Below are 20196 nucleotides of genomic sequence, written 5' to 3'. Positions count from 1 at the left end.
GTACCACGTTCATGAAGCCCACTCGGTTTGGCTGAGTCTCAAGTGGATGGGGACAACATTTCGTTAAGGTCCAGGAATCAGAGAGTCAGGGAGGCCTTATGATTTCCCAAACGGATGCTCTGTTCATTCCCAAGAACCTGTTTCTGTTCCTGCCGCCTAGCAGGTCTGCCGTGGGATCACCAGGTCACTGTAGTGGTTTGGGAAGCGGTCATTTCACTCTTTCTGCGTTCCTTCTCTATCACGACATCCCTCTCCATTACAGCCCCGTTATTTCTGATGCTGTTAAATGGAGCCGGAGGAGTGGCGCAAGTGAGAAATTAACGTTCAATCGGGCAGCGGAATTGTGAGTTTTGATTTGGGAGTAGGCACCAGCCTGGGGCGCGGAGCATCCCTCCACTTCTGCGGAGCTGGGGGCTCGCCGTGCACGTTAATTCAGGCTCTTCCCTCCTGGGGGCGCCGTGCCCCAGCTCTGAGCCCCAAGGGTGCGATCCCGCACCCCAACGTCTGTCTCCGCTGGAGCCTTTCGCGGTGCCAAAGCGCCCCCCTGCGCCCCCCGCTGAGTGCTGCACCGGATCTCTCCCCCCCTCCACCCCCAGCCAACTGCCCGCCCCCCGCATCTCAGCACCCCCTCCCGCGCGGGCTTCCAGAAAGCTCCCGGTGCTTTCTACGGCATTCTTTGGGCGTGAGTCATGCAGGTTTGCAGCCAGCCCCAAAGTGGGTGTATACGCAGCGGAGCGCTATAAATACGGGCGCCTCACGGTGCTGTGCACGCGGCGTGGCCAGGAGGAGCGCGCGGGCAGCGGTGACTGGTGAGACGTCCCCACCGTTCCAGTTCCCTACGTGGAGCCCCGCCGCCGGGACGATGAGCGAGGGGGTGGGGGTGGGGGTGGAGGTGGCCGCCAGGCTAGGAGAGGATGATCGCTGGTAGTTACAGGGCTGTCAGAGGGGCGCTTTGAGTGGAGTCGGGAGATCAGGGAAGGCAGGTGACCGGAACCCCATCGCCTGCGAGCCTGGCGGGGTCCGAAAATTGCTGGGGTCGGCGCACAAGCAAGGACTCGGGAGCCCTTTTGCTCATGAACTCCAATCACAGTTCTGTGGGGGTAAACAGGATAGGTGTGGTGAACCTCTTTTTGTAAAGATGGGGAAATTGACATTTGGAGGACTGCCGCAGACGCTGGAGGCCAGGCTCGTTAGTGGCAGAGCTGGCCCGCTCTGAGAGCCTTCCTGCAGCATTTTCCTTGGAAAGGCGCTGATATCTCCAGGGGTGGCAGTCAGCTTGAGCGCGTGAGTCATCTTGTTTGCTCCCGAATTCTCTAGTTCTCTGGCTAGTGTGTTTATAAGTATGATGTTTTAAGTATACATTGTGTGCGTGCTCCATCGTGTCCGACTCTGGTACCCCATGGACTGTAGCCTGCCAGGCTCCTCTGTCCACGAAATTCTCCAGGCAAGAATACTGGAGTGGGTTGCCATTTTCTCCTTCAGGGGATCTTCCCAACTCAGGGACGGAACCGCATCTCTTGAGTCTCCTGCATTGGCAGGCAGATTCTTCACCACTGAGCCACCTGGAAAAACTCTTTCTCCTTCCTAATGCCCCAGAGTACATCAGAGAAACGTGTCACACAACCTCCATCAGATTTCAGACGTCTGATTCAAAACTGTCACAATTTATAGATGAAAATCTGGAAGAATAAACAGAAAGAAAAGTCTCCAAAGATAAACAGAAAGTAGGTATCAGAATTGGGATTAGAACCCAAGTCTTGACCTTCCAGAATTTCTGGACTTACTGAAAAAAAGAAGCTGATTATTACTATTTAAGAGTGAGGTTAAGAATTTAAGAGTAAGTACAAATTCTATAAAAGGATGCTCTTGAGAGTGTTCATTATAATAATAGTCAGAAATTAAAGACAATTTAAATGCTCAGCCTTGTGGGATGGCAAAACAAGGTACACCAGAAAAAAGACTATTACGCAGCCATGAAAGTATGCTTTTAGAGTGTATTTGAAGATAGTAGATGTAAAGGACCCAATTGCACAGAAAAGAGGAAAGATACCGCAGTGCTATTGTTTGCCTCTGGAGGGTGTGAATTACAGGTGAATTGTTTTGTTTTTCATTTAGGTAGAGTTTACTTATTTGGGGAGGGAGTAGGAGGGGAGCTTGGGCTTTGGACCCTGCAGCTTACTCTGCCTGACGTGTCCTCCCCATGGCTTCTTCTGGGGAAAGGAGGGCCTTTGAGTGGCTTGTTTAATCAGAGCAGTTGGCAACCAGGTGCCTTGGTCTGAAAATGGGAGGGGAGGGGAGTTAGTGCAAAGGGAGGGTAATTTGGCTGCACAGCCGCTGTTCTCATACTGTCTGTTCTTCGGCTAGTATCAGTATTGCTACTGCTGCTGCTGCTAAGTCGCTTCAGTCGTGTCCGACCCTATGCAGCCTCATAGATGGCAGCCCACCAGACTCTGCCGTCCCTGGGATTCTCCAGGCAAGAACACTGGCGTGGGTTGCCATTTCCTTCTCCAGTGCATGAAAGTGAAAAGTGAAAGTGAAGTCATTCAGTCATGTCTGACTCTTTGTGACCCCATGGACTGCAGCCTACCAGGCTCCTCTGTCCATGGGATTTTCCAGGCAAGAGTACTGGAATGGGTTGCCATTGCTGTCTCCAAGTATCAGTATTACTTGGAAGCTTTTTAGCACAGCAGTCTCGGAATCAGAATCTGGTGTGATAACAAGACTCCTGGCTAATTCCCAGGTACTTTTAAGAAGCCGATTGCTTCATTAAGGCAAAGCCTGCAGCAGGGAAGGACTGCAGGTGGCCTCTGTGTGCCTGCTTCAGTTTCTCTGTCCCTGTCTCTACATGTAGGACATGTCTCTACATGTCCTCCCACTTCCCTGAAAGATATCGTGCCAGTGCCCACAGTTGGTCCTACGTCTATTTTTGAAGGAGTCAGAATTTCCTGTGGTGACATAAGACTCTTGTGTTTACAGAACAAATTCAAATCTCTGAGGTCTGTATTAGGTCCGTTTTACAGATGGAAAAACTGAGGCTCCAATTTCAGTGACTTGGTGTCAAGGAAAGAACACTGGACTGGGGGATTGGGAGGGCTGGGTTCTCAATCCTGGGGTTGCCACCTGCTGGTAGGCCTTGGGGAGCCCCATCGTGTTTCTGGGTTCTGCCTCCCCTCTGAGGTGGAGGATTGAATGGGAGACAGGTCCCTGTCCCAGCTCTCAGCTCCATGGCTCCCGTGGTCTCCAGACTCCTGATGGCAGATCCTGTACTGACCCCTGGGTTTCTGGACTCCTCATCCAGTGCTCTTGCCTTTGACTTCCCTGACTTCCCTGCATCTCTTTTCCTTAGGACCCAGTGCCCTGTCTTCCGGTCCAAGCCTATTTCGAAGACTGGTATATGGGTTTCTCAAAAGCCTTCACTTATGGGGGGTGCTCTGCTGGAGGGGTGTTTCTCTCTGGGTTTGTCTCTCTAGCATGACAAAGCCTCTGTCCCTGCTTGAGGCGTTTCAGGCCTCAGTGAGCAGCTGGGGCAGTGCCTGGCAGACCTGAAATAGCGCCCTGGCTCAGCCGCCCACCCACCATCTCTGGAGAGGTCAATGACCCGCTCTCCTCTCCCACGCTGCTCAGGGACCACAGCCCAGCTGCGTTACTAATTGCATCTCAGAAGAGACTTGCCTTATTCATGTTCTCCCAGGGTCTCAGCCTACGGAGCTGAGAGCAGCTTTGGAGTGAGCGTCATTCCAGGAAGGGGAGAGCCCCTTCCCGTTCTTGTTAGGGGAAGCGGGTGAGTTCAGATGATAAGTTGCGGGGAGGGGTGCAGCGGGAGGGATGCGGGGGGAGGGGTTTCTGTTTTGCAACAACTTCAGCTTTGGGGAAAGGATCCATTGTGTAAGACCAGCTGGTCCAGGGTTCAGGCAGCCAGCCGAGTGTGGTGGAAGGACCTTGGCAGACGCGCTGTGGTGTGTTAAGAGAGACCAGCTGAGTGAAAGGGACCTGGCAGAGCAGAGAGGCGCTCCTCCCAGCAGGACTTCTTCTGGGGAGGCTCCTTGCCCTCGCCCCCGCCGACGCCACATGCCCCTCCCCAATCCTTTGGCTTTGCCCCTCCCTTGCTATGCTCCCTGGAGACCACTGTCCTCGCCTTGCTCCACTCTCATCCACACCTCCTGCCTCAAGTCTCACGCTGGTGATGACAAATGGATTTATTTTCCTGTGCCAACCCAGAGGGTCTGAGGCTGTCAGTGCCTCAGGCCCTCAAAACAGCCTCAGACCCTCGAAAAGCACTTTCAGGAGGTGTCGAGACATGGCTGGGGACAGTGCTGTGATCGATTGGTGATGCCTGCTGCGGGCAGGCTTGGTGATGTCAACAGCAGGGGGCTGGCTGCACTCTGGGCTGCAGTCCCCACGTTAGGGGGATGGAATAGGCCGGATGAGTGACCCAGGAGAGGTGTGTTCAGAGTTGAGTTTGGTGTGAGCAGGTATCATCAGATGGATGTCCTCTCTGGATGCAGACGTTTCCTGTGCCTTTTTCGGGCACAGTCAGCTATGATGAGAAGAGGAGGAGGAGGGGGAGGAACAGGCGGAGGGTAGCTTGGACCTGAGTCCGGTGGTTCTGACTCCAGATCCTCGTTTCGTCTGTATGAGGCTGCTTTCCTGCGGTTCTTCCCGGTACCCGCTGCCTCCCACTTTCTTTTGAAAATGCCCATTGGCAAGACTGATCCTTTCTTGTCCAGTCCCTGGGATAAAAAGGTGTTAGTGCAAGTAAGGGCATAGCGGAGGGCCAGGCCTCAGCAGGGCTCCAGGAGAGCAGGCGGCAGGCTGGGCCGGAGACCAGCGGGCTGTCTAGCTGTTGCCATGACAGTTCCCTGTTCTCTACAAACAGAGGCGTGCTGGGATTCCAGAAGTGGAGAAGGAGGCAAGATGAAGACTCTACTGCTCTTGGTGGGGCTGCTGCTCAGCTGGGAGAGTGGCCGGGCAATCTCGGACAAAGAGCTCCAGGGTAAGTGACCAGGCCCCCAGGGGTCAGAGACCATTTCCGCCCTGTGCATCGGATCTGGTTTGCTCTGCTCAGGCCCCTCTCTGAGCCCTCTGTCGCCAGCCCAGGCTCCTGGTGGTCAAGTTGTCTTCCAGGCACTTTCAGGTGGAACCCAAGCCCTTTCTGACTGCTGCGTCTCCTTCAGCTGTTCCCTTCCCAGGCTGCTTGGCCCAGCGCCCGCACTTCCCCCATGGCGCTCCCTGAAGCCTGGACCACTGGGGCCTCTGTGGACTTCCCTTTGAGTTTCCATAAAGCTCACTACCTGTATCTGCCACCTTGCCACCTAGAAAACCAATGCTCTGGATTCAGGAAAGAGGAAATATCATTTACTAGGAGGGCTTGTCATCCTTCAAAGCCCAGCTTTTGCTTCCCCTCTTCTGCTAGGTCCTTCCTGACACCTGTCTTCCCTCTGCTTCACTCTCGTCCTGTGAGCTGACCAGCTCTCCGGGGTAGTAGTTAGAAACCCTAATGCTGAGATCAGAGGTGGGTGGGAATCTGTCTCTGCCCTCCCCAGCTGTTATAACCCTGGGTGAGTATCTTGACCTCACTATGATTCTTCATCCTCATTTGTGCAGTGGGGTGAAGGCAATGTTGAGAGTCTTAAATAAATTGCATGTGAAGCGTCCAGTGTGGTGCTTGGCCCAGGATAAGCACCAGAGAAGCATGGGCTGTTACTTTCAGTACCTCGGTGACATTATCTCATTGTATTTGTCACACGATGTGGTGTCTGATCACAGTCTCACTTCCGTGTCCCTGTCACCTGATACCATCCGTCAGAACAAAGATGAAATTCAGATGTTTGCTTAAACTGCATTCCAGAAGAAATTGTATCCAAAAGGATACTATTTTATATTTTGATGCTTAAACAATTACGCTTCCAGGATTTTTTTTTTCCTTGAAAATTTTCTTCTGCAGCTGGTTAGGCTGCTCTTCCAGCGTCCCAGGAGAACACTGGGTTATTCCTCCTCTGGGGTGTGTCTGCTCCAGTGTTCGCATTTCTGAGCAGCTGGCTGTAATTGATTCTCAGGCCCTGGGTCTTCAGTGTGCCCTGGAGATGGAACCGGGCATGGGACCCGGGTCAGGGTGAAGCTGGGACCCTGAAGGCTGCCTGCCAAGGAGACCCCAGCCATGGCAGCCCCTAGACCCCCTGGCCTTTCAGACCCTTTAAACTGGTTCCAGGGTTGTATTCCCAGCACCATCCCTTCCTCTCACATCATCCACCTGCCTGCCCTTTTCCTGCAGAAATGTCCACTGAGGGGAGTAAGTACGTGAATAAAGAAATTAAAAATGCCCTCAAGGAGGTGAAACAGATAAAGACCCAAATAGAACAAACCAATGAAGAGCGCAAATTACTGCTCAGTTCCCTAGAGGAAGCCAAGAAGAAGAAAGAGGTAAGGAAGAGCCGAGCTGCCCCCACCTTGATCCTCTGTGCTGGAGGGAGGGCATGGGGAGGCCCTGCCAGGTTGCCATGGTGACCCTCTGTCTTTCCTTCCCGGCTGTGTCAGCTGATATCCAGGGCTGTGGTTAACAAATAGGGAAGGTTTATTTGCTTTTGAAAGCTTCAAGGGGTGAGATTTTGGATCTGGTTTCGTTTCAAGCCTGGCCTAGGGCCTGCTGCCCAGATTCATTTCAGTAGATTTTTCTAAACCCCGATTGTGTGCAAGCTCCAAGGTCGGCTTTAGGTAGGGTCTGTCATTGTCACAGGTTAGGAGGTGGATGTCACCCTTCCTTCAGGAAGCTTAATCTAGTGTGAGTCATGCCTTTGGGGTACAGCAGGCACACACTATTGCTCACATCTGAGTTTTGGACTACTTTGTGAAGAGACATCTAGGTCCGCTGGTGAACACTCAAAACTAAACTACTGTTGTTCAATAAACAGCTTATTTGTGCGGTGCTAAGTCGCTTCAGTTGTGTCCAACCCTTTGAGACCCCATGTACTGTAGCCTACCAGGCCCCTCTGTTCCTGGGATTTTCCAGGCAAGAATACTGGAGTGGGTTGCCATTTCCTCCTCCAGGGGAATCTTTCTGACCCAGGGATCGAACCTGCTTCTCTTCAGTGTCTTCTGCATTGGCAGGCGGGTTCTTTACAACTAGTGCCACCTGGGAAGCCCAGCTTATTTGAAAAATAAATGGTCTCCTTGAAGATACCCTCAAATTCTACTCCTGTTGCTACCCTAACCCAATGACAGAAATGCTGAAATGGGCCCTATGGTCCCTAATGCATGGAGTGAAATCATTATAAAGACTCAGAGAAGTTCTTCAGTAAAGCAGCATATGTGACTTCATTCAGCCCAAGTGCTTTCCAAATCCAATTGACCAGGGAATCCATTAATTTTTTTCCTGATAACTTGTAGCACAAGTTCATGGAAGCCACTCACAGAAATGTTGGCCTGGGTGCAGCCCTTTCTTTGAAACTTAATGGCCTTTCTTGGCATGAGTAGAAATTCCCACCATGCTATGAGAAGGCTCCTAGGGTCCACGGAGAAGTGGCAAGTCTTTTTCTTGAATATTTGTGCTACTCACTGGAATTTGATAGTTGACAATCTATGATAAAGCACATCATGTTTGGAAAAAGACTCCATGACTTCTCAGTTGAGGAATATGGGAACGGGAAAGAAAGGAATTGCCTGTGAATTGGCCTAGTAGAAGGCATGGTGGCCTTCCCCATTTGGGAGCAAGAGGCAGTGGACACGGACCAGAGGGACAGGGAACATGAAGCAGGGAAAGACCTCACATAGCTCCTCCTGGTCACACATGCCTAGTGTAGCTTCATTTGGGGGTTTGGGTGGTCTACTTAATTCCTTGAAGAGTAATACACTCATTTATCAAGATTTTAATATAGAAAAGCAGAAGAGGAAAAGTTTTTCCATAATCCTTTTACCTTCGGACAATTCCTTAGGCATCTAAAGATACCTGCATTTGATCTATTTCTTACTACTTTTTCTCCTCTCTACTTTTTGGACAGTGGCTATACTCAAACTCATGAATTTTTTAATGTGAGAAATGCTTATTATAATATTTAACACTTATTATAAACACCCTTGGTAATGCTACCCCGTTTACCATTTGTAGGTACCACAGTTTCCTTAACTGGTCCCCTAGTTTTGAGCATCTGAGTCGACACCAGTATTTTGTTTTTGCCATTCACGAATATTGAAACAAATATCTTCAGGCATATGAACTTCTCCTTTATTGCAGGAAATCCTTGGGATAGATTCTTGCAGATTTCCTGGGTCAAATGTCATGGTCATGTTAGAGAGTTTTGGTGGTAGATGTGACCTTGATTTTGGAAGCTTACTTATTACCGTGGTATGCCAGGGGCCGTGGTTGCCATAGGAAAACAAGATTCAGGGAAGCTTTGGAAGATGACATTGAAATTCCTGAAGTTGAGAGTAGAAAGTGGGGTATTTAGTGAGAGGGGAGAAGTCTTGGGGTAAAGACTGTAGGTTCAGCGTCAGAGAAAGAAGTCCAGATGAGCTCTAGGGGCCAGAAAGGAGTAAGGAGCAGGATGAAGATGGGAGGATGTTTAAAACCAGATGAGAACGGACATCCACATGGCAAATGCAAACCAGGGCAGGGATGGAAACAAGCACCCCGTGTGCCCAGGTTGGGCAGAGGTGGGAGGGCCCACCCATGCCTACCTTGGGCAGGGGAAGCCTGTGGTTTCTATGGCTAAGCCAGCCTGTGTCATCCCCTAGGATGCCCTGAATGACACCAGGGATTCTGAAAACAAGCTGAAGGCGTCCCAGGGGGTGTGCAATGAGACCATGACGGCCCTCTGGGAGGAATGTAAGCCCTGCCTGAAGCAGACCTGCATGAAGTTCTACGCGCGGGTGTGCAGAAGCGGCTCGGGACTCGTTGGCCACCAGGTGATGAGGGCCCCGTTCCTTCAGCACAGCATGGCTTGGGGTGGGGAGTGAGGAGAGCTGAAGATGCTTCTTTGATTCTGCGCCGAGTTCCAAGTCGGGGGAGGGATTTCCCCACCAAGGGCTTCTCTCATACCATCTGGGTGCCCTGCAGTTCAGCTCAAGTTGGACCCCATCTACCCGGAGACAGCCTCAGACCCCACAGGTTCAGGGCTCAGTCCCACAAGACTGCTCCATCATGCCCACCCCCAACTTCAACAGCCAGTCAGAAGTCCAGGTGGTTACCTGTGCTTCTGACTGACTGGCTGTAGATTAGAGGGTTCCATGACTGCTTCCTTTTGTTGCTGTTGATTCGCTGAGTCGTGTCTGACTCTTTGCAACCCTATGGACTGTAGCCTGACAGGCTCCTCTATCCATGGGATTTCCCAGGCAAAAATACTGGAGTGAGTTGCCATTTCCTTCTCCCAGGGATCTCCTTGACCCAGGCGTCAAACCCAAGTCTCCTACAGGTGGATTGCCCCCTTAGGTGCAATTAATTTGCTCGAGAAGCTCACAGGACCTGGAAAAACATTTTACATAGTAGATAATCAACTTGTTATAGAAGGCTATAACTCGGGGGATTTCCCCAGTGGTCCAGTGGTTTAAGTACCTTGCAGTGCAGGGGACATGAGTTCAAACCCTGGTTGGGGAACTAGGATCCCACTTGCCATGGGGTAAATTTCACATAGGTAAAATCATTTTTAAAAAAGCCATGAATGGGTGACCAGCCCATTGGTCACCCATTAAAAAAACAATAAAAATAAAAGGATATGAGTGAGGAACAGCAAGACAGAAGAGATGCCCAGAGCTAGGGATGGGGAGTGGTGGGTGTCCTTCGTGTCCTCCCCAAGTGCAGCAGTCTCTTGCATCTCCTTGGTGCATGTGTCTATCAACCCAGAAGCTTTACAAGCCCATCCTTTTGGATTTAATAGAGGCTTCACTACACCAGCATGACTGATTAAATCATTGGCCATTGGTCACTGATTCAATCTCCAGCCCCTCCCCTCTGTAGAGATCACGGGCTGGGGCTGAAGGCACTAGCCCTTTAATCATGTAGTTCGCTCCGGACAGTCAGCCCCCATCCTTAGTTGCTTTCCAAAAGTCACCTCCCTAGCATAACAAAAGACACCTTAATTGCTCTTATCACAGGAAATTCCAAGACCTTTAGGACCACCTTGTCAGAAACCAGACTATATATACATATATGTATATGTATATATACATATTTATATATATACATATATACATATTTCTTATGATAAATCACAGTATCACAGCTTCATTTCGCATGTCAGTTGCAATTGATTAATTCTGGCTGCATTGGGGCCCAGAGTGTGTGATTGATTGGTAATGTCTGCTATGAGTGCAGTAATGCGGAAATGTGAAAAACACCTGTGCCAGGTATTTGCCATCTTAAAAGATTCTCATCCAGCTATTCTTAGCTGCATAAGTTAACAAATGGCTCCACAGTAGGGCAGAGCCCTGTGTCCTCTTTAGCAAAAGGAACTAAGAATTTTTAGTATGCTAATATTGATCTACCCTCCCCTGCAGGCCTTGCTCAATTAGGACTCATGAATTTCGCCCTTCCCCAGAGTCCTATTGGTTGGCGCTTGGCTGATTGGGGAGGGGGGTGCGTCAAAGAGGACAGAAGACTAGTCTCACCTGACGGGTCTTGTGACTTTCTTAGCCTCACAGGTCTTCTTACTCCTCCCCGCTGGGGTCAGTAGAATGGAAGGGGGCTGGCCTGGACGTTTCAGAGATGGGGAGCCATGCCCAGCTGGGCCTTCCACCTCGGCTGTGACTCTGAGATGTCCCAGATGCAGCTGGGGTGGGCCTGGCCCATCTTGACAAAAGGGGAAGCATCCCTGACTATCCCCCATCTCCTGCCACAGCTCGAGGAGTTCCTAAACCAGAGCTCCCCCTTCTACTTCTGGATCAACGGTGACCGCATCGATTCCCTGATGGAGAATGATCGGGAGCAGAGCCATGTGATGGACGTCATGGAGGACAGCTTCACCCGGGCGTCCAGCATCATGGACGAGCTCTTCCAGGACCGGTTCTTCCCCCGGAGGCCCCAGGACACTCAATACTACTCCCCCTTCAGCTCGTTCCCAAGGGGGTCACTCTTCTTCAATCCCAAGTCCCGCTTTGCCCGGAACGTGATGCCTTTCCCCTTGTTGGAACCCCTCAACTTCCACGATGTGTTTCAGCCCTTCTACGACATGATCCGCCAGGCCCAGCAGGCCATGGACGCCCACCTGCAGAGGACTCCCTACCACTTCCCCGTGACGGAATTCACAGGTGAGAAGGAGGGGGATGAAAACTCGGTTCTTTGAGATGCTTAACCTAGTCACACAGGCTGTGATGCTGACGAGACGTACGAATAGCTAAGGAGCTAAGGAAGTGTGGAGGGAGGGAGCCTTAGATGCTCAGATCTGTGCCCAGGACTTGGCCTGTATCGTCTGAATCCCCCAAAGAGCAACCTGGGGAGGGGGCTACCATCCCTGTTTGACAGGGAGTGTAGGAACATGCCCAAAGGTTCACAGACATCCCTGTTGGCTCAGCTGTAAAAAATCGGCCTGCAATGCAGGAGATGTAGGTTTGATCCCTGGTTTGGGAAATCCCCCGGGATGGTCAAATCTAGCCCTACAGGACTTGTAACTCTGGTATTCTTTTGAATTTTCCAGGCTCCTTCCAACAACTGGTGGGCATGACACTATTTCCTCTAGGGTAGGGATCCCCAGCCTCTGGGATTTAATGCCTGCTGATCTGAGGTGGAGCTGGTGTAATAGTAATAGGCATAAAATGCACGATAAATGTAATGCTCCTGAATCATCCTGAAACCATCCCCCACCCACCCCCTCCCTGGTCCATGGGAAAATTGTCTTCCACAAAACTGACCCCTTGAACCAAAAAGGTTGTGGACCACTGCCCTTGAGGGCTAGACCCCTTTGTCTTGGGAACTCAGGTGCTTTATATGGATGCCATGCATATATTGGCAATGAATTATATAATCAGCTCACTGTACAGTTAAGAAAGCTGTTTGTGGCTATAACCTTAGGGTCTGGTAGAGAATGGGCACATAGCGAGTATCTTTTGAATGAATGAACTCTAACACGGACACGAAAAGCCGAAACTTTTAGATGTGATTTCTTTCATTGAACCAATAGACTCTGGTTGGTCAACCCCATCGCCTAAATGCTACGGCTGGGCCAGCACTGGGTTCTGGCTTGTAATGGATTGGAAGTGCGGGAGGGTGCTGACTTAAACAGGTTTCCCTGGTGGCTCAGTGTTGAAGAACTCACCTGCCAATGCAGGAGACGTGGGCTCAACCCCTGAGTTGGGAAGATTCCTTGGAAAAAGAAGTGTCAACCTGCTCCAGTATTCTTGCTTGGAGAAGCCCATGGACTGAGGACCCTGGCAGGCTACAGCCCATGGGGTCGCAAAAGAATCTGACACAGCTTAGCAGCTAAACAACAAATTGACCTGAACAAGCATTTCCTGCATATCCATAAGGTTGAGGGGGGTGGGGTGGTGGTGAAGTGAAGTCGCTCAGTCGTGTCCGACTCTTTGTGACCCCGTGGACTGTAGCCCACCAGGCTTCTCCATCCATGGGATTCTCCAGGCAAGAATACTGGAGTGGGTTGCCATTTCCTTCTCCAGGGGATCTTCCCAACCCAGGCCCTGTGTTATAAGGAGGTTCCAAGGTAAATCTTACTCCTGCCTTCAAGGAGCTTGCTGCCTGGCCAGGGGGAGAGAAACAAGACAAGACAGAATGCAGAGCAAAACGGGTTATGATACCAAAGAGAAGTACACACAGCTAAGGGAGTGTGGAGGTGGGAGAGGTGTCAGCCGGTGAAGGAGATGAGAGGGTGGCCATGCCCAGCTCAGGGGGGCCCGGGAGCCACCTCCTGGTCCCACTGCAGGGAGTCTCGCTGCTGGTCCGAGCCTGGAAGACCAGCGGTCTTCAGGCAGACAGCCAGATGCTAACCTGCTCTGCCCGCAGAATCATCTCAAAGGGCCTGACAGTGGTGTGGAAGGGCCCAGAGAGATGGGGGCAGCCCATGTTGCTCTGTGTGACTTGTCCCCGTGTGTTCCCAGAAAACAACGACCGCACTGTGTGTAAGGAGATCCGCCACAACTCCACGGGATGCCTGCGGATGAAGGACCAGTGTGAGAAGTGCCAGGAGATCCTGGAAGTGGGTGAGTCAGGGACCCCCTGGTCTCCTGTGTCTTCAGGTCCCCAGCACCTCACTGGGGTTGCCTTGAGGGGCTCAGGTGGGTGGGAGTTTAATGCCAGCTCTGCTGCCTTCCAGCTGTGGCTTTTAGGTGAGGGGGACTGTCCTTTGCTCGGCTCTGCCTGGATCCCCATCTGGGGTTGAGGGTTAAGATGCAGAGTTGTCCCTGAGGTCAGGAGACAGAATACTTATCACATCAGCTCATGGTTAACAGGCTGACTGTGGGAGCGGTGGCTGTGCTTTCTACAAAGCTGTCATCCTGTGACTTCCTCCAATTAGTCTGTTCCCAGGGGCCAAACCTAGTATACGTCTTCTTTTTTGGCTGCAGACGAAAATTTAGAAAGTATGTTGTTGTTGTTCTGTTGTTTTGTCGCTAAGTTGTTTCTGACTCTTTGCAACCCATGGACTGTAGCCCACCAGGCTCCTCTGACCATGGGATTTCCAAGGCAAGAATACTGGAGTGGGTTGCCATTTCCTACTTCAAGGGATCTTCCCAACCCAGGGATTGAACTCAAGTCTCCTGTATGGACAGGCAGATTCTTTACCACTGAGACATCGAGGAAGTGCTTCAACAGCACGGAGACTATTAAACTCTTGCCGTGTGTTTGTTACTAAATACCCTTCTTCTCAACACTTACAAACATTTACTCTTCTCCCTAGAATAACGGGTGGCTGCTTTTCTTACAGAGGAGGAGACTGAGTTAGAGGTTTGATGACCTGCCAAGATTACTGGATGCCCCTCCTGAGGGGATGTTTGGGAGGTGTTCCCCACCAGGGCTGCTGTGTTCTCTGCCCTGAACATATGGTCTCTCCTTGGGGTACCTTCGCTTTCTGGCCACCTTCCCTGTGGTTGGTTGGTCCCTGAGTTAGAGGAAATAGCTCTTTTCCGCTGTTGCTTTCTGTTTTACCAAGGGGACTGAATTCTTTCTATTTGGAGGTCAACAGCTATAAAAGCAGTTGACACACAAAACTTCCTGGCTCACAAAAGTCTATGCCTGGAAGGAAGGAGTTAATTATTTCCCTGTACTGAGTGAATCGATCCCGGTTGGTGTGTCGGGGGCGGGGTGGGGGTGGGGGGGTGGTAATGATGTTTGCTTTGCATTTAATTCTTTTCGGTGCCTGGGCAGCCCTTCAGAGTCTAGTTAAACATTTCTAGTCTCAGTGCTGTGATTTTAGAAGCCACTGAAAAAGTACAAGTGCTATACGAGGCTGATCTGTGAAGGAGTAAGGTGAGTCCACAAACCCGCCTCTTGGGTTTAGCCCATAACATACCATAGTTAGAAAGCCGTAAATCACATAGTGCCTCACGGTGAGAAGGTCACCTTAGGGCCAGAAGGAGAGACCTACCCACGCCCAAGCTCAGATTGGTGCCCCTGCTACTGATCTTAACCGACACTGATCACAACTTCCTGAAACGCTGCCTTTCTTTCCTCCATTGAGGAAGCATGTGTGTGCTGCCTGGGACCTCCAGCCTGGACTTTTGCAGTCTCCCTTCTCCTGGCATTTTGAACCAGATCATTCTTTTTTTTTTTTTTTTTTAATGATAGGCTTCATCATTTTTTAAATAACTATTAAAAAATGTTTTTTTCTGGCTGCACTGGGTCCTAGTTGCGGCATGCAGGGTCCTCATCGCATCATGCGTCGCAGTGGTGAGCTCAGTAGTTAAGGCATGCAACGTGGGATCCTAGTTCCCCAACCAGGGATCAACCCCGTGACCCCTCCACTGCAAGGCGGATTCTGAACCACTGGACCCCTGGGGAGGTCCCTGGACCAGATCACTGTTTGTGATGGGGGCTGCCCTGTGCACTGTAAGTTTAGCAGCATCTCTGGCCTTTAGCCCCTGGATGCCAGGAACCTCCCACCGCCGCTGCCCGCCCCCCGCCCCCGCCACCCCCACCAGTTGTGACAACCAAAAGTGTTTTCAGACCTTGTCAAATATCCCTGGCGACAGCGCCGCCCCAGGTGAGAGCACTGCCCTAGGCTGCATCCCAGTTGCCAGTGACTGTCCTTATTTTCAATGACTCCCTGGCACAGAGAGTTTAGTCATGGTGCGTATTTCTCAACCCAGCCGATTGTTCATAATCCTATGTCTTGCTCCACCTAACATTTTATTTTAATTTAATAGAAATGATTATAACCAGCATGATGAAGCATGCAAGAACTCCTCCTTTTCCCTGACTTGCTTGGGGATATTTTTCAGCAATTAAGGGAGAGAAAAACAGAGAGTGTTTAAAGAGAATGTTGTTTCTAGCTCTTGTTTATCTCACCATCTGCAGTGGGTAGGGTTGGAGGTGGGGACCAAAAGCAATGAACTTCCCTACTCTCTGGTGAGGTTGGCAGCCAGCCACGGTGGGCAGGTGGGCAAACCTGGACCCACAGCCCTCACTCCCTGTGTGCTCGTGGTCCGAGGATCCTGGCTGGCTCTTCTGCTACCCAGGTTCTTGGGTCCAGAATTTCCAACTCTATAGATACAGGCTAGCTTGGAGAACTTTCCAGAGCCATAGACTGAGCAGCAAGAGCCCAAGTTTAGGAGTGACAGCTCTGGGTTCACCATCCTGACCTCCAAAATCGTTCATCCTATGACCCTGGGTAAATGATTTAGCTCTGTGATCCTCAGTTTCACTGCTGGACATCAGAATACATCAGACCATTAGTGATCACTGCTATCCAGAGTGCTTGGTAATGCCTGGGCAGAGGCATAGCTGCTGCTGCTGCTAAGTCGCTTCAGTCGTGTCTGACTCTGTGCGACCCCATAGATGGCAGCCCACCAGGCTCCCCCGTCCCTGGGATTCTCCAGGCAAGAACACTGGAGTGGGTTGCCATTTCCTTCTCCAATGCATGAAAGTGAAAAGTGAAAGTGAAGTCGCTCAGTTGTGTCCGACTCTTAGTGACCCCATGGACTGCAGTCTACCAGGCTCCTCTGTCCATGGGATTTTCCAGGCAAGAGTACTGGAGTGGGGTGCCATTGCCTTCCCCTATAGGCATAGCAGTACCGGACAAATAGCAGCTACAGATAACATCCACCATTTCTGGAAATGATTCCTGAGGGGACAGGGCAATGAGAGGATCTCTTGGTCTGAGCACACGGAGTCCCGAGGCTGTGCTTCTTGAGGTGTGGGGCAATGCCCCTCCTTGCCCGTCTCCAGGGAGACAGAGTCTTGCACCCAAAGAGAAATCAGTGATGTCACCAAGACAGTTTGCTTCAGCTGACACCATCTCCGAGAGCAAGACTTTCTCGGTGAAGACAGCAGGTGCTGAGTCACACTCAGGGCCAGCTCTCTGCTTTGTCTTGGGCTGACCGCGGACGCTTGGTGGAAAGATGGCATTCTGAGTAGCTCTGGCTCAGGTCCCGGCTGCGTGACTCGGTTGCCATTGGTCTTCATCCCTGTTGAGCTCTCCCTTCACATTTCTGTCATCTGTCTGTGTTCTTTGCCTCTCTGGGCAGACTGTTCGGCCAGCAGCCCGACTCAGACGCTGCTGCGCCAGCAGCTGAACACGTCCCTGCAGCTGGCGGAGAAGTTCAGCAGGCTGTACGACCAGCTGCTCCAGTCCTACCAGCAGAAGATGCTCGACACGTCGACCCTGCTCAAGCAGCTGAACGAGCAGTTCACCTGGGTGTCCCAGCTGGCCAACCTCACGCAGAGCGATGACCAGTACTACCTGCAGGTCTTCACGGTGAGTCCGTGCTAGCCGCGCACAGCCGCTGCACCCGCGGTGCGGTCTGGAGGTCGTGTGGTCCTCCCCGGGGGTGAAACAGCATCAAGATGTTCACGGGGGCATGTCAGCTTTCGATGGAGCACTTGTCCTACCGCAGGAGGCAAACCCTCAGGCACAGCGGTGCACGGAGGCCCCGTCGCCCACTGAGGCGGAGTGTCACAGTCCCATTTTATGGGTGAGGAAAGGGCGCGGTTCAACGGCTTACCCACCTGAGGAGTGATCACCGTCCAGCTGCAGAGCGAGAGCTCTTTCTGGAGAGCTGCCCTGTCCCACGTAGGAGGCCTCATCAACTGGCCTGTTGTTCTCCACCAGTGAGAAGAAGTTTCTCTCTAGTACCAGGACACGTTTCTTTTTCTCTCCCTGCTGCCATTTCTACTACCACCTGGCCAGTGGCTGCTCAAAGGAAGCAGGCAGCTCCAAACCATATTTTACTTGGTGGGGCTCCCCTTGGACTGGCCCTCCATGGAAGGTGTTTCCCCCCCAGCCAGCCCCTACACACACACAGACTAGTGTGTGGGGCATTTCTGTTCCCTGAGTTGTATAGAATGTGGAGGTGAGTGAAAAGCAAAGGAGTCCGTGGATCCGAATGAAGCCTGACTTTAGTTGCCAGCGGAGTCCGTGTTGACTGTCGTCCCCGCCCCTTTGTGAGCTTTCTTTTCTCCTTCCAGGTGAATTCCCACAGCTCCGATCCCAGCATCCCATCTGGCCTCACCAAGGTGGTTGTGAAACTCTTCAACTCCTTCCCCATCACAGTGACGGTCCCGCAGGAAGTCTCCAGTCCTAACTTCATGGAGAATGTGGCGGAGAAAGCGCTGCAGCAATACCGCCGGAAGAGCCAGTGAGTGTGTGCCCCCTGCCCCACTGCAGTCCATCTGGAGCCAACAGCATCCTGGGGGTCCATAAAAGGGGGAGCAGCCTGGGCATCACTGGAGCTACAGCCAGAGCCCAGGCAGGAAGTCGGGAAGCTGCTAGGAAGTTTCTTCTTTCTTTGGAGGATGTTCTTTCTGGGTTGGAGAGAATCAAAGTGTTGGTTGCTGCATCTCAGGGAGTATCAGCCCTCACCTTCCCCTCCCCTGCTTCTTTTTCAGTGAGGAGTGAGGCGTGAAAGTTGCTTTTGCAAGTATGCAGGCGTCTCCACCCACTTGCCCCTGAGATGAGCTTCAGGCCCCTTTAGAGAGCTGTGCACGTCGCCAGATGACCAGGCCCTGACTTGGAGGTCCTCCTGACCCCACCAGCCTCTCCTTTGAACTCCTCTGAAACGCACTAATGCCTGTGTTTGCCGATCACGGGAACAACTTGCTCGCATGCCACTAACTCAATAAACCACCTTGTAATCTGAATGCTCTGCTGTGTCCTCTTTTTTTTTTTTTTTTGACTGTGCCCTGAGACATATGGGATCTTAGTTCACTGTTGTTTATTTGCTTAACCTCTATTGATCTCTATTACAGAACCTGGTAGCCCACCAGGTTCTTCTGTCCATGGAATTCTTCAGGCAAGAATACTGGAGTGAGTTACCGTTCTCTTCTCCAGGGGATCTGCCTGACTCAGGGATCAAACCCTCATCTCCTGCATTGGCAGGCAGATTCTTTCCTGCTGAGCCCCAGAGAAGCCCCTTTTAGTTCACTAATGAGGGATCAAACCCTCGCCCCCTGCATTGGAAGTGTGGAGTCTAGACCACTTGACCACCAGGGAAGTCCTGGTGTGTCCTTATGCGGATTGTTCTGTTTGTTTGTTTTAACCCCCACATGTCTTCATTTGGATATTGAAAAAAAAAAGAAAAAAGAAAAGCTGGTGTCTAAGCTGGTATAGTCTCATATAATTGAGAATAAAAGGAGTGGGATGATGAAGCTGGCTCCGTTAAGGATTTCCTGCTTTTAGGAAGAGATGTGCCCAGCAGGCGACTAAAACATGTTTCTGAAAAATGAACCTTTTCCATTTTATTATAAAGCAGATGTGTACTCTGATTGAGGTTAGGGTGATCTCCTGAAGGAATGCATTGAAAATTAGGGTGCATATGGGGTAAAAATAAGACATACCAGTTATTTTAATACATAATTGATATTTTCCTTCTGGAAAATGTACTCCCCCCAAAAAGCAAAATGAAGTTATTTTAATTGTGAGAGCTTAGAATGAATCCCTGTGAAACCTTCTTGACTGTGGCATGGTTTCGTTACTGTCTGTTCTATACAACCTTTATATCCTTCCATCGACCTTAAGAAGTTCTCTTCTGCCTGGATTTTTCCTGGTAACTGTTTACCCCTCGGGGCTTCTCAGGTGTCTCAGTGATAGAGAATCCACCACCAGTGCAGCAGAGGCAGGATTGATCCCTGGGTCAGGAAGATCCCCTGGAGAAGGAAATGGTAACCCACTCCAGTATTCTTGCCTGGAGAATCCCATGGACAGAGGAGCCTGGAGGGCAACAGCCCATGGGTTGGCAAAAGAATCAGATCCAACTTAGCAACTAAACATTTCACCCCTCATTCGGAAATATAGCTGGCCTGCAGCACCCTCAGATTGCCAGCAGGTGGCACTGACTAACTGAGATACTTCTCTTCATATAAAGAAGCCTTTCCATTTATGGATCTAAAGAATCCTGTTCATCAAATATACATCAAAGGGAAATAAAAACCATCTGGATGCACCCCAGGTCTGTAACAAAATCCACATGTAAATTAAAAGCTTAAAATATTCTTAGTTTACTTTTCCTTGTCTCTCAAGTTATAAGCACCCTTGCCACACAGACAGCAAGCTTATGTCCACAGAAGCTAGTGCTTTGGCATTGCTATCAGGGAAATTCAGAGGAAGGCGTGTGTGATTCACTTACACACACACATTAAATTAGGGTTATGGTTCAGAAGGTATTTGCTAAAATGACCATAACTGTAAATTCACGTGCTTAGAGCCCATGCTCCACAACAAGAGAAGCCACCGCAACGAAAAACCCAGGCACCACAACTCAAGTAGATCCCACCTGCTGCAACTAGAGGAAACCCACATGCAGCAACAAAGACCCAGTGCAGCCACAAATACCACCCGATGTGAAGAGCCGACTCACTGGAAAAGACCCTGATGCTGGGGAAGACTGAGGGCAGGAGAAGAGGACCATGGAGGATGAGACGGTTGGATGGCATTATCGACTCAATGAACATGAGTTTGAGCAAGCTTTGGAAGTTGGTGATGGACAGGGAAGCTTGGCATGCTGCTGTCCATGGGGTCACAAGGATCAGACAAAACTGAGCGATGGAACAATAAAAGCCAAACAATAACAACAACAACAACCCACCAGAAGCTGAATCTGACTCTGAGT

The 20196-nt window shown here is 50.9% G+C and overlaps 1 protein-coding gene across 2 annotated transcripts; it reads left to right on the top strand.

Moving 5' to 3' along the window:
* The first annotated feature begins 336 nt into the window (after positions 1-336).
* On the top strand, positions 337-18229 carry LOC138433660 (clusterin). Of its 2 annotated transcripts, none has more exons than XM_069576685.1 (9): positions 337-809; positions 4877-4993; positions 6272-6420; positions 8728-8898; positions 10827-11235; positions 13036-13137; positions 16618-16847; positions 17558-17727; positions 17978-18229. In XM_069576685.1, the coding sequence occupies exons 2-9, from the start codon at positions 4915-4917 to the stop codon at positions 17985-17987; spliced, it is 1320 nt and encodes a 439-aa protein (XP_069432786.1). In that variant the 5' UTR covers positions 337-809; positions 4877-4914; the 3' UTR covers positions 17988-18229. The 2 variants fall into 2 exon arrangements, with proteins under 2 accessions (XP_069432786.1, XP_069432787.1); XM_069576686.1 differs by having other exon boundaries at positions 769-1724.
* The last annotated feature ends 1967 nt before the right edge of the window (positions 18230-20196 follow it).

This window comes from Ovis canadensis, chromosome 2 (genome assembly GCF_042477335.2).
Source record: "Ovis canadensis isolate MfBH-ARS-UI-01 breed Bighorn chromosome 2, ARS-UI_OviCan_v2, whole genome shotgun sequence".
Lineage (NCBI taxonomy): Eukaryota > Metazoa > Chordata > Mammalia > Artiodactyla > Bovidae > Ovis > Ovis canadensis.
This window is presented reverse-complemented; position numbering and strand designations above follow the sequence as displayed.